Source organism: Gavialis gangeticus, unplaced genomic scaffold, assembly GCF_001723915.1.
Source record: "Gavialis gangeticus isolate Ggan-Ray unplaced genomic scaffold, GavGan_comp1, whole genome shotgun sequence".
In the NCBI taxonomy this organism is placed as follows: Eukaryota; Metazoa; Chordata; order Crocodylia; family Gavialidae; genus Gavialis; species Gavialis gangeticus.
In genome coordinates this window covers 168,953,401-168,967,069 of record NW_017728992.1, presented here as the reverse complement: position 1 = coordinate 168,967,069, position 13,669 = coordinate 168,953,401, and the positions used below count along the sequence as shown (strand labels likewise).

The 13,669-nt window shown below is 39.6% G+C and overlaps 1 protein-coding gene across 1 annotated transcript in view; it reads left to right on the top strand.

Annotated features, from left to right (window-relative positions):
• The window catches only part of ANGPT1 (angiopoietin 1), a 349,019-nt gene that overhangs the window by 223,956 nt on the left and 111,394 nt on the right, over positions 1 to 13,669 (top strand). The window contains exons 5-6 of the mRNA XM_019528068.1: positions 5,355 to 5,482; positions 8,194 to 8,295. Of these exons, the coding sequence (XP_019383613.1) occupies positions 5,355 to 5,482; positions 8,194 to 8,295 (230 nt within the window). The remainder of the gene's footprint in view (positions 1 to 5,354; positions 5,483 to 8,193; positions 8,296 to 13,669) is intronic.

Sequence of the window (13,669 nt, the reverse complement as noted above, 5' to 3'; positions counted from 1 at the left end):
TTTGCATGAGATGCAATGGTTAATGCATGCCAACGTATTGTTTGCCCTGCTGGCTACAGCATCGTACTGCAGACTTATGTTCATGCGATGGTCAATCACTACCCACAGGTCCTTTTTGGCCCTGGTGCAAGTCAAATTGTCGCCATGGAGCCTCTAGGTATACTGGCAATTGTTTGCGCCCAGATGGAGCACCTTACACTTCTGAGTGTTGAACTTCATCTGGTTCCGGTCTGCCCAACTCACCCAGCATCCTGGCATGCTCTCTGGACTGGGCAGGGCTCTCTGCTTCCCAGAAGAGCTGGCCTCTCCCCTCTGCTCTTTAGCCAGAGCTCCAGCAGAGACTGCAGGCACAGCAGGGTCTGTCTGGCTTCCCCCTGCCCTAACTCCACCCCTCACTGCTTGCTGCTCAAGCAGGAATACCCTCCCCTCCCTCCCATCTCCCACAGCATGGACCCCAACCCCACAGACCCTAGGCATGTAGTATGCTAGCTAATGCCAAGAGGTGTCTGTGTATGTGTCCAATTTCACTGGGGCAGGCAGACAGAATAGACATTGAATCAATTCAGGCTCAGGCTTTTTGAATGTCTGTCCCTAGCCCTAGTGGCAAGTAACAGTGTACAGGTGGGGGGCAGTCAGAGAAGGTTTTTAGCTTTAAGGTGTGACAGCTCCAAGCTTGAGCTACCACTAACACTGATCAACATTTGAATACCTCAAAGTTCAACATATAACAAGGCCCTTAGCTGCTAATGTGGTTTCAAGATGAGAAAAGATTATGGTTCACTTATTGACTAGTTCTGTTAGACAGCAGAATTAAATATATTCTATTAAATCATTAAAAATATTTTTCTATTAAAAATAGAATTATAGGGCATTTATACAGGTGCTCTGAGAGTGGGAGGGAGGGCACTTTAATTAGAGAGGCTCCAAAACTGCTCTGATTAAAGTGCCCAGAGCATCCCATGTCTTAGCGTCCCCATGCTTCAAAATGGCTGTGGGAGCACTTCATCTAAAGCTCATTGAAGCAAATAGTAACAAAGAGGAAAAGCCATGCTAGGTCATAAAAGAATCACTGAATCAGAAAAACAGGCTGAGTGCTGGCTGAAAGAGTTCTGAAAGTCTGAGCAAGGAGATGAACTCCTCTTGTATAATTCTTACTATGTCCAGGAAAAGGGGACTTTGTACATTCTTTATAAATAGACAGAATTGCCTCAAATATATCTGGCTGTATCACCAGTTTCCTCTTTTACCAGAACAAAACTACAGGGCCCCAAATGTTGGCTAACCATTCAGGTCAAAAAGGGGTAACATTGCTTGCTTGACACAGCCTTTTGTCCTCATTCTCATCTAAATAATATATTGGTATGATTGGTCATTTAAAAAAAGCAAAGCTAACATTAGGAATTGCTTAAATCAATTAAGATCTTTTTAAGTTGTCAAAAGAAGGTTAATGGCTGCATGTTTTGTCTTGGAACTAACCATTTCCTTTGGGTCCTATTTGGTTTTCTCTAATTATTTACACATTTACCATATGTCAGCCAATGTATCATTCACAAACTTCACCTGATGGATAAATCCTGTGGAGTGTTCAGCAAAAAATAGCTAGTCAGGAGCTCGCATATGTGGAAGTAGTTTAAAAACATCATGGGATTCACATTTGGAAAAAAAGAAAAGAAAAGAAAATTGGTAAGAATTCCTGATAATTTTGCTCTAACAAAACTTCACCAAGAAAGTTAATGGGGAATAAATTTCTGATATATTAGTCCTTTTTATTTTCCTCTTTGCATTTCAATGAGGAAGTAGTTTGGTGTCAATGGAGCAACAAGTGTAACTTCAGAATGCATAATCAGGTCTACAGAATTAAGGATTTCATCATCCAATATTTATAACAGCAATGGCAAAAAGATCTTTTATACTTTTAAGGCAGTACCATAAAACAGAAACAGAAGTTACACATAAACCGGTTTAAGTAATCAGAAACTAGTTTAAATCTGTAGCAGAACACAAGTTTTGTGCATATAAACCAGTTTCAAAATGGCTGAAATTGTTTTAAGATAAACCTGATTGAAAGTAGTATCACACCTAACTGATTTGGGTCAAACTGGTTTATGAAACTTCTGTCCTAGACCCCTTCCTGGTTCACATTAAATCAGAATCCCCCAGGATCCCAGCATGCTTTCCAGCCCTGGGCTGGCCTGTGATATCTGCTCCAGCAGAGAAGGGTTGTGGAGCAGGGGGAGGCAGGGACTTCGCATCCCCTGGCCAACCCCGACTGGGGCCTGAGGTCAGGAAGGGGGTTAAATTTCCCTTCCCCCAAGTACAGAGCTACCCTGCCCTGCTAAAAACTTACTGCTGGCTGCAACTGTGACTACAAATTCCAGAGGCACGGGGAAGCAGGTAAAGGAAGTGGTGAGCTAACCTGCAGAGTCCTGCTTCTGTAATTCTGGACTGAAAATACCAGAGGCCTTAGGGGCACCAAGAAGACGAAGCAAACACACAGCCCATGCTGGCTCCATGACAGAGAGCTTTGCGCTAGCATCCCCCAGCTTTTGGCCTGAGCTGCTACAGGCATGTGGCTGTATTTCCTGAATCAAAAGTGAATGTCTGTTCATTTGTTTCTCAGTTTAATCTCTGCAGTTTACACTAATCTGCAAAGGCTGAATCGATTCAGCCTTGGGCTGATTCAGTCTGTACTTAGCTTAGGCGACAGATGGAAGAGCCTTCTTGCTTCAGTGGAAGCTCGAAGAGGCATCAGGCTCCTCTGAATGCTAGGACATACAGCAGATATGCTGCCCTTGGAGGATACAGTTCCTCTTTCACCTTGAGTAACTTCTGACTAAAGGAGAAATTGAGAGAAAATGGAGGATACAGAAACAGCACTGCCACTTCCCCATTTGCTTTCCAATGGCCCGAGTGACACCATTTGTGTGAAGCTCTTCCATTCCTTGAACACAGGGATTAACACTGCATCCAGCCATTATGTTCTGACAACCAGGTACTGTACCTACAGTACCCCATGCTCCTTACCCTAGCATAATTCTTCTCAGATCTGAAATCTTAAAATACTTTCTTAGAGATCCATGTAGAATCTATTTAGAGTTCTCTTTTTCTGAGGAGGGTAATTACCTTTACTTTCTTTGCCTTTTATTCATCAAAGGCATTTGAAACATACATACATGTGGCTAAATATGAAATTTGAATGTTCCTCTGACATGCTTGTGTGATTGAAATTTCAATTGCTTTTCTGAATGCCCTGATTTCATTTGTTGCAAACATATTTTGTGACTAGCTATGGAGATACTTGTTTAAGATGTAGACATTTCTTCATGATGACATTTAAGGGTTTTATCAATACTGTTTCTTTTTAATGAAGCTTTACATTTTCTCTCTCTAGTAAACCTAAACTCTGTAGTTAAATGCATTATATGAATAAACCAGGTTTGGTTGTGTTGTAACAGTATCTGCTATTCAAAATGGCATATTTAGATCAGGCTAGATAAAAGTAGAGGAAGACAATACTGGTGCCTCACAAAGCGTTCTGTATAATACTAATTTAAGTAAGTGAACCAAATTCTGATCTCAGTTACAGTTGTGCATATCTTGATCCATTTAATGGGTATGCTGCAGTGGGCCGGGGGGGGAGAGAGTATGGCACATGTTACAATTATGGTGTGATTAATGTATTAATCAAACCATAAATAGTAAGTAAATGTTCAGCTGATTTATGACACCATAAAGTCAAACATATTTGTGGCTTGTAGGTATGGCGCCATAAATTGAACAGCTGTTGCTGATGATCAGATGATTCTCAGCTTTGGCATGGGAATGACAGTTGGCATCAGGACCAGGGCAGCCCTGGTCCCGATGCTGAAAATCAACTGCCTGGAGAGCAGGTTGCAAGGTTCCCTGGAAGGGAGACCAGAGGGGCTCCAGCTACTGGGAACATGGCAACCTCCTGAGCCCAAGAGACTTTCCTGCCTGCTCTGCAGCACCCTTTAAAATGCCAGGTTGCACTTCTAAATGCTGGGTTGTGGGGACCTGAACAGAATTCATACTTTTCAGATGTCTTGAGACGCAGGGAACCCAAATTGGGGGAGAGGCTCCCAAGTCACAAGGTCCTGTTGCTTCTGGACTTCTAAAAGCCATGCATGCAGCTGGACTGTCCTGGGGCTAAACTCACAATCCACTGATTGTCAGACCTGCTCTTGGCAGCCCCTTCTTTCAAACTGTTGGGGACAGATTGAAGAATCAGTTGATCGCTGGCCTCAGCCCTGACAGCCCTGGGTCTGGAACCTGCTCTGGGAATTGGGGGAAACACTGGGTCTGAGACCACACTGACCCCACCATGATCAGCCTGATATAGCAGAAGGCATGTTTGAGATGGGTCATAAAATTCCTCCAATCTGAAACACACTGTTGTTTTAACATCAGCCAGGGGGCTGTGTGTGTATGGTGATATATAAGATGATCTCTGCTTGTACTTTATGGGCATTAAAATGCAGGAATTTTAGTGATGGAATATTGATGATTGTACCTCAGCAAGACTCTACACTAGTTTTTAGGTAAGAAAGCCTCAGTTCACTGACAGAAGTAATGTTATCGGATAAGTTTGAGGTAAGAAGAATGAACTTTATTTAAAGCACACTGAAGCCAATAAGAAACTTTCCTTTGACGTGCAGGTTTTGGCTCAAGCCCCAGGTAATTATTCATGTTGGAATCTACCCACTGATGCTAACACCCTCTGCTTATAAAAAATACTGTGGAATCTTTAATGAGCAAAAATAGCCAAGGGCTCAGTTTTGTCTCATCTGAAAAATGGCACCTGCAAGAATGCATTGTTCCTTTATGTCCCACTGAGGGCCTAATTCAGTGCCAATTCAAAGGGAAGCGTGTCACCTCCTGAGCCACTAATACCACTTTTATTTCCTAAGTATGGCCAAGCTTCCAAGCAGTTTCTTTTCCAACTGCAGTTCACATCAAAGAATTTGTGTGCAGGAACCAGTTGTTTTTATTGATGTTTATGGAAGAAAAGAATACATATATAATACATAAATTAATTCAAAGGAAAATAATCTATTTTTGTCTTAATATTCAAATTTTAAAATAACAACAAATCACAGCTGCTTTGCCTCTGAACCCTATCATAGGTACCCAAATGATCATAGGTTCCCATGTCAAAGGCTTTATACTTAAGTGTAAGGGCTAATACTCAGAAATTATTATATATAAACAAAAGAAGAAATATTTAAATGATATTATAATGTAGGAAAGTGTCCAATCAAAAATAGAGCCTCTTTGGTAAAGTGTTTTCTGAGGTTGCTACTGTAACCTGCGTTCTCATATTTTCTGTTTTGCAGTTTTACTAAAGAATGCAAAAAGAGAGGAAGACAAGTCATTCAGAGACTGTGCAGATGTGTACCAGGCTGGCTTTAACAAAAGTGGGGTCTACACTATTTATATTAATAATATATCAGAGCCTAAAAAGGTAAAACCAATATTTGTGCTTGTTTTGTTTGTTGAAGTAGACATTGCTAAATCCCAGTATACACATTCAAACGATGATTTGCCTCCTTCCCTTCTGTAAGTGCCTGAACTCCACAGTTGAGTCAGACACCTACACAATAGCTGTTCTTATACATTTAAGCTGCTTGATTTCAAATAATTAGAGGTATTAATGAAAGTTATCAAATAAAGATTCAATATCCATCTGAATCTGTGCAAAAGCTCTTATCGATTTTAGTGGCCCTTATATTTGAGGTTGTCTTTTTAAATGCGATACAGGTCTCTCTGACTCACCGTAAATACATGCAGTATTTTGACTCAATAAAGCTGGTACATATTACTTCTTTTTATTTTAAAAGGACTCTTGATCTCTAAATGGCTATTATAAATATTTTAATCCAGTTCACAATTTTAAAATATATAAACCTAAATAAATATAGTTAAACCAAAATACGTAATAATTAATAGCTTGTCTTTTCATCCATGCACCTCAATGAAGACAAATGCTCAGCGGATTCTTTTAATCTGAGTCTATAGAAAAACAACTATTCCTATAATCTATGCATTCATAAAATACAGTTATTCAAATTTCTTCTTTATTTTTTCTTTGGCCTTAAACCTGAAAACATGCTAAAATTGTTTAATAGCTGAATGCCTTGACCCTGCCTGGGACAGGAGCCAGTTCAGGACATTTTCTGGCTAGAACTATGCAAAGCTAACATTTATAATCAGCTTGGTGCTCCTGCTAATGCGGCAGGTGTTTGCATCCACCAGCCGGACAAGAGCCAGACCACACAGTGGCAGCTAGTGAATAATTTAGTGCTGTAAATCCTTCTGTCACTGTGCAATACCTTGTTTATAATTTGCTGTATCATTCAAACAAAGACCGTTAAACATTTTTTTCAGGGCATTTATAATTTTATAGTTATTCTATGGAAATGTTACTTTATTTGTCTTTTGGTAAATTTAAATATTAGCACTCTTGACATGAGATAAAGTTTAATGCATTAAAAATGAAAACTAGATCAGTTAGAGCTTGAGGTGAATTTCAAATAAGGCACATCCATCATGTAGAAATGCTCCTTGTAAATCAAAATATGAGGAAATTAAGGCCACTAAAATATGTTTTGATTCATGGTATCCTCACAGAAGGAGACATTGAGCTAATATCTTTGTCTAGTGAATTGTGGGGGTTTTGCAGTTACTCTTAAATCAGGTTCATATGTTTGCAATGTCCAGCATTTTTCTTTGCGTACAGAGTAACCTCTCCTGTGCATACCTGGAGTAGATTTGAATGGTGCAGCAACTACATGTCTAAGAGTGGAAAAGCATGGAATTGATTTGCCTGGGGATGAAATATTCTTCTTTGGATGATTGATATAGACATTTTTATTTAAAGGAACTGGGCAGTGACCTTTAGTTGGCAGAGCAACATCAGGCTTTAAATTACTGGCCAATACTGTGTGGGCTGACATTTTCTGTGGTGGTAAATGTGAATGTCAAGTGCTGAGCAGATGGATAGAAACTGTTCAACTCTGCATAAACTGACAGCCTGTTGCATGGGGACATGTAATTTTATTAAAGAGCACAGTCAGATGAAATCTGGAAGAGTCCTAATGACAGTGAGAGAAGAAACATGTGCATCTGAGAATGAAAACCATGAGAAATTTGCTTGAATTAATAGTAAATAACTAAGTTCAGCTATAAAATGAAGGTGCACACAACATAGAAATATTATTCAGCACAATTTTTCCATATCCTAAGAAATGTGAGTGGATGCACAATAAATTATGTATTATGTTTTATATTTGTATAATTTATATGCACTAGTTATACACACAAAATTTAAAATCTCCATTAAAATAAAATACCCATTAAAACTATGATGTACATTATTTGGTGGGTATACTTAAAAAGAGAAAATACTATTACAAAATTGGTCAGTAAAAAACTGTATTGACTTCATTTAGAGTTTTACTAGTGGTATGATGATAGGATGTGGTCAACACCGGTCATTCATTTTCCAGGAATGATCCCAGATGGCTCCATCCCTATGTGTCACCATTTTTTCTTTATACATGTTGGGCCAGATCCTGTTCTACCCATTAGGTATCTAAGCAGAACTATACTTAATCTTTTTCCACTCTGAAAAATTGTTAATGCAATAGGTGGGTGGGTCCTTATCCTCCTTGTTGTCTTCTGACCATGTCTTAAGGCTTGGTTGGCTGTGTGCTGCAGAGGTAGATACATACATGGATTTTCAGGGACTTGAGCAGGGTGGAATAGGATCACACATTGGTGCCTTAAGCCCACTTAAGCACCTAATAGGTGGAATAGGATCTTGCCTTTATGTTCTTAAATGGCAAGTTATTTGCAGCAAAATTTGTGCCTTACTATATACTAAGGCAGCATTGCCTGGTGTATTGTGGGTATTACAAAATAAAAATTAAAAATAATAGCAATATTTTTATTGAAAGAAAAAGAAAAAGTGACTGTCTTATCTTGTCTATATTTTGGCTTTATTGCATCCAAGTTTACTGCAACTATTCCTGGAAGTTCCTTTCTTCCTGTGTGATACTGTGCTATGAGTACTAGGTAATAGTTTATAAATTCCTAAGAATTTAAGATTATTGAAGAATATTGACCTTTTTAAAATTAATATAATTCTGAAGCTAATATAATTTATTGTTTTAGGTATTTTGTAATATGGAGGTCTCAGGAGGAGGATGGACAGTTATACAACACAGAGAAGATGGGAGTCTGGATTTCCAAAAAGGATGGAAAGAATACAAAATGGTAAGGGAGAACAGTTTCATCAGACATAGAAATATAATCACTGGAGCCACTAGACTATATGCAGAACTTGCTATTGTCCTCCATAAACAGTTTTACTTACAGACTGATTTTATTGTGGTGGCCAACCTGTGGCACAGGTGCCATGACAAGCATGGATGGCCTCTGTATGTGGCATGTGCCAGATCAGGGAGGGGACAGGCAGCACACTGACAGATAGGGCAGGAAACAGAAAGCAAAGCAGCAAAGCAGCAAATCAGGCAGGGAGCACAGGGAAGAAAGAGCAGCAGCTTAGGCAGGGAGCACAGGGCTGGGAGCAGAAAGCACAGCAACAAATCAGGTACAGGAAGGGGATTGAAGTAGAACTCAGGACAGCATTAACTTAGGCTTAATTTGTGGCACTCCAGGCAAAAAATGTTGGCCCCTACTGGATTATATGCTGTGCCCCAGGAAACTCCAGCAGCTGTCTGAATAAGATGTAATTTTTGTCATTTTTGTAATAATATAGTATGCACTTCATTATGTGCACTCAACACCAAGGAAGATACTAGAGAGTATCATTAAATATTTTCTAAGCACCTAGAAGGTAAAAGTGTGATAGGGAATAGCCAAAGTAAGCTTCTCAGTAGCAAATCATATTTAACCAGCGTAATTTTCTTTGATGATATATTGGGGGCTTTGCAGATGGAGAGATCAGTGAACATGAAATACCTCAACTTTAGCAAGGTTTTCAAAACTCTCCTAAGGCAGTCTCATAAGTCAGCTAAGGAAACACCAGTAAAAGCAAGATTAAACTACAGTAAGGTGGGTGTGTAACTGGTTGGATCAGCCTGCTCAAAGAGTAGTATTCAATAGCTTTGTGTCTAACTAGGGAGGAGGTATTAAGTGAAATTACCCAGGATACAGTTTACTCTCTTCATTTATGCCTTGGAGGATGTTACTGAGTGTGCACCTGGTAAATTTACATATGACACCAAGCTACATGCAGTAGCAGACACTAGGTAACAGGATTCAAAATGACCTTGACAAATTAGAGGTGTTTTTTAATTAATGGGCTGAAATTCAATAAGTATAAATATAAAATACTGCACCTAGACAATCAATGGCCTGAATACAAATTGGAGAGGAGAGCAACACAAATTGTTAGAGATCTAGGAAACATGACTTATAAGGAAAGGTCAGAAGAATTAGACTTATGTAGTCTGGAGATGGGAAAATCAAGAGACTGTATTAATTTTCAAATACAAAAAGTAATTTTTCTTTTTTTTAAAGAGGATGGTGATCATTCTCTATGTACAGAGCTGACAGGGAAGGAGTCTTAAATTGTAACAAAAAATTAGATTGGATATTCAGAACTTTCTAACTGTGAAGGTAGTTATTTTCTCAGACAGTTTACCCAGAGAATAGGTGGGAAGTCCATCATTAAACATTTTAAAATCTAAGTTAAACAATTCCATGGGGTGGTTTAGACAGGGGAAGCCAGACTAGATTATCTCCTGAAGTCCCTTATACCCCTTATTTTCTATGCCATAGTTTCTCAATCTGTGGTACATGCACCCCTGGGGGTACGTGAGACACAGGCAGGGGGTATGCGGGTATGCCAACACTCTCTCTCTTGCCCTTTTTTCCTCTCAAAACAATGGCAAAAAATTTGGTGCAATTTAAAAAAATTAATTCCCCAGTAATAATTTGGTGTTCAGCCCACCTAGCTTTGGCCAACATCACCTCTAGCCCAGGTGCATACTTGAGTTGTGCACCCCTGGTGTAAAAGGTGGCAACCCTACCCACACCAGATCAGACATCTGTCATGTCACAGCCTTATATACACAGCCCTTCTTCCAACATATGACACACATTAGTCTGTAAATATAAAATCCCCTGTAAAATTGAATGTTGGGGTACTTATTAAAATTTTCAGAAGTTAGGGGGTACTTGCTAATTAAAAGGTTGAGAAAAGCAGTTGTATGGTACTAGGATTTTGCACTGTCAGAACCATATACTTTTTCTTGTAGAAAAGTTCATAGAAGTGCAATATGCACTAAGAAATGCTGCAGTTTATAGTCTTGAAGTTTCACTGAGCATCAAAATAATAGCATTTATTAGTCTGTGGAGTGAACAATAGTTAAGTGATCTTCTTACCCCATGGCTGTTCTTCTAGAAACAGAGGTCTGGAGGGAAATCCTATGGGGTTGTTACATTTTTACCATTAGAATTGCAGTTCCACCAGTGGAAACCCTAAGTGTACAAATGTTTAAAACAGTTTTTACTGGACCAAAAATGGCAGGTCTGGTAGAAACTTCTACTGCCTCTGATGAGTTAGAAGTTGGCTCTGGTAGAGTTTCTCCAAGAGAAATGAATGCTTGTTCACTTACCACTCTGATAAAAGCCTCCATGCCATCTTCCAGCATCCCAGCATGCATTGCTCTGCCCCCACCCCTTCATAGAGATAGTCTGTGGTTCAGTCAGATTCCACTGCTCCAGCTGAGCACAGAACAAACCCTGCCCTGTGTCAGCTTCAGGACTGGGAAAGCAGAGTCCCACTCCACTGCCCTGGGGTTGTGCAGCTGACATCCCCCCACCCCAGAGCAAGCCTGAGAAAATGACCTGCTAGTACTGGACCAGCCCGCTAGCCCTGGCCTGGCCCAGCAGACACAGGAGCCTGTAAAAGACACTGAGATGAGATTTGTGCAGTGGGGCTCCCTCACTAGGTGCCATCAGCAGTGCAAGCTGTCTGCAGAACATCCAGCTGGACCTTGTAACAACCATACAGTGCTCTACCAGTATAGTTTCCAATGGACCAAACTCAACTGCTAAACATCCACAGGTTTATTTGAGTGTTTGCATTTAATTCCTTTTACAAAGTATCCAGCCCCTGGTTTTGGTCTTATTTTAATTTCTTTTAGCCATCATTTATTTCTATGAGCAATTGCATCATTTGTTTTCTCTTGTTTCAACTCAAATCCAGATCACAATTTTTCCTGGGAAAAGATCTCCTGGGAAAAGAGATCTTAGTCCTAGAATCCGTGTTTTCACCGTTTGTCATGAGCAAACAGCCCAAATTTTGAGATGTTATGAGTTGTTCCATTTAAGAAAAAAAAATGGTGCTATAATCTAGTAGTTCTTTAAGGATCATGCTGTTTATTTACAAAGAATATGCACCGCTGAATATGTATAGCTGAACATGTATAGCTGAATCAAACAACTAGAGTCAGGTATGTTGTTCTAGTTCTAAATCTTTTCAATGAAGCATTTAGCCTCAAAATTCTCTCTCTCATTTTTTTTCAGTGCCCCTTTCCATGCTTTTCTTTTACTATGCCCTTGCCTTTTCTGTCCTTGGTTTCCATTTTTGCTGTTTTTTCTAAATCCTGTACACACAGGTTCACCAGTGCCCTAGCTCCTAGCCCTGGAATCCCCCAGCCTACAAGGTATACCTCTGGTCCATCTTGCCATGCGTTATTTTCAGTGGGAGCCACTATTGTTTCAACTATTACTAATCAGAGAGACACTTAACTGCTTCCCTCTTCAGCTTGAAAGAGGGGTGGCTTTTATAGTAATATTAATATTCTAGGTTTTAACATTTTCAAGTAAGATGCTGGCTGCATGAAAAGCAACTTAATACACAAATTATGTTGAAATTATTCATGTATGCTTTACTGCTCCCATTCTACTCTCACTACCAGCCCCTGTAATAGAAAACAACCTCAACTGTTTATTTGTAGAGCAAATGTTACATAAACCGTATGGCTTAGCTAAGGAGACTGAAACCAGTATGCTATACACAATGTAAATATCCATCCTATCAAAACACTAGTTTTTAAAATTCCTAGCTACTCTGAATTGACTTTGCATCCTCCTTGTAGATTATATGGATAGTTTGGATAGGGATCGTGCCTCAGGGAGGGGTTGAACTAGATGACATCTCAAGGTCCTTTCCAGTTCTACTTCTCTATTGGTGTATAACTCTGTAAGTACCCAAGCTTTGCAAAACACACACAGCTGTTTAAAATCCTTAACGGTTTTTTTGTAAATTAAAAGTAGTAAAATGTCACTGACCCATTCAACATATTCATTATGGTTTTTATATCAGATATTGCTGTGATATCAACTTCAGTGGAAAGCAACAGTGGGCGCATCTACACAAGATGCTGTGTCGCCATAGCAACGAGCTATGGCAATGGAGCATTGGCGGGCACTAACCATTATGCCACTCCTACTACGCAGTAGCAATGAGCTACCATGCAGTAGGGTCAAAAACCAATAGGTAATGTGAAGTCATTTAGTACTTGCTAAAGCAAGTACTAAATGACTTAGCAGTACCAACTGCGTAGACTGTCCAGTACCAACTGTGTAGACACTCACAGTAAAAACTTTAACAGTGATTTTCATAACAGTGACACACTTACTGGCTCTGCATCCCTGGCAGAGTCCTACTTGAAAGGCAAAAAAAGAATGCTACATAAGTTAGGAAAGCAAGTATTCCAAATCAGACATGCTACAGTCACTGTCACACAACCACTGAGTAATACAGCAGACTTTTGACATGTCCTTACTTCTCACTTACCAATGTATGTGCCTTGCCTTCTGAACAGGAAGCAGCATAGCCATGTTTGCATAGTGCTCTAAGTGGACTAATTGGCTTCCTTTCTGAGTACTGCTGCTCGTTCTGGAGGAATTAGCCTAGGTTCATACTGCCAAGGGTGAGGTTTGAGGAAGGGAAAATGGGGAGGAGGCACCCAGGAGGAGGTATAGGTTGTTAGAGGGGGACAACATAGGGCGAGAGGGGAAGAAGAGTCTAATTTCTTCACTTTAAGCGAATAAGGCAGTTTTTTCTGTTTTTCAACTTATTAAATGGGCAAGATGCTGGTAATGAGCTGGGGATAAATGAGGAAAAAGGACATATTTTGTAACTTCACAGGTAACTCCCTTAGATGTATGCTAAAATAAATTCTTTCTGCTAGAGGCATTCCGAGCTAGTAAATTATAAGTTACTTTTGTCTTGGAAATTCATTTATGTTGAGCGAATGGGACATAAGACATGGAGTTGTTCCATTTCTTTTAAGTATTTACTAAATAACTAGGTTTTAAGGAAATGAGTTTCAGTTACTGGAATGTAGATTAAGATAGTCTGTGGTCATTGCCTTTTATGGACAAAAGTCCTCTTTGATAAAGGATTATGTGTCATATCACTTTATTAAGAATATTTTTAACTGAAGTGGTTGCTCTAATACTTGTCATTTTCAATAGTGTTAGAGAAAGAGACAGCATGTTCTCTTTTCTTTTCTTTTCTGGAGGGCAAAATCCAGCGGTGCCCACTGGAGCTTGGCAAAGTATACAGGCTGATGGATGAGAGCACGTACATGCATATATATATATATAT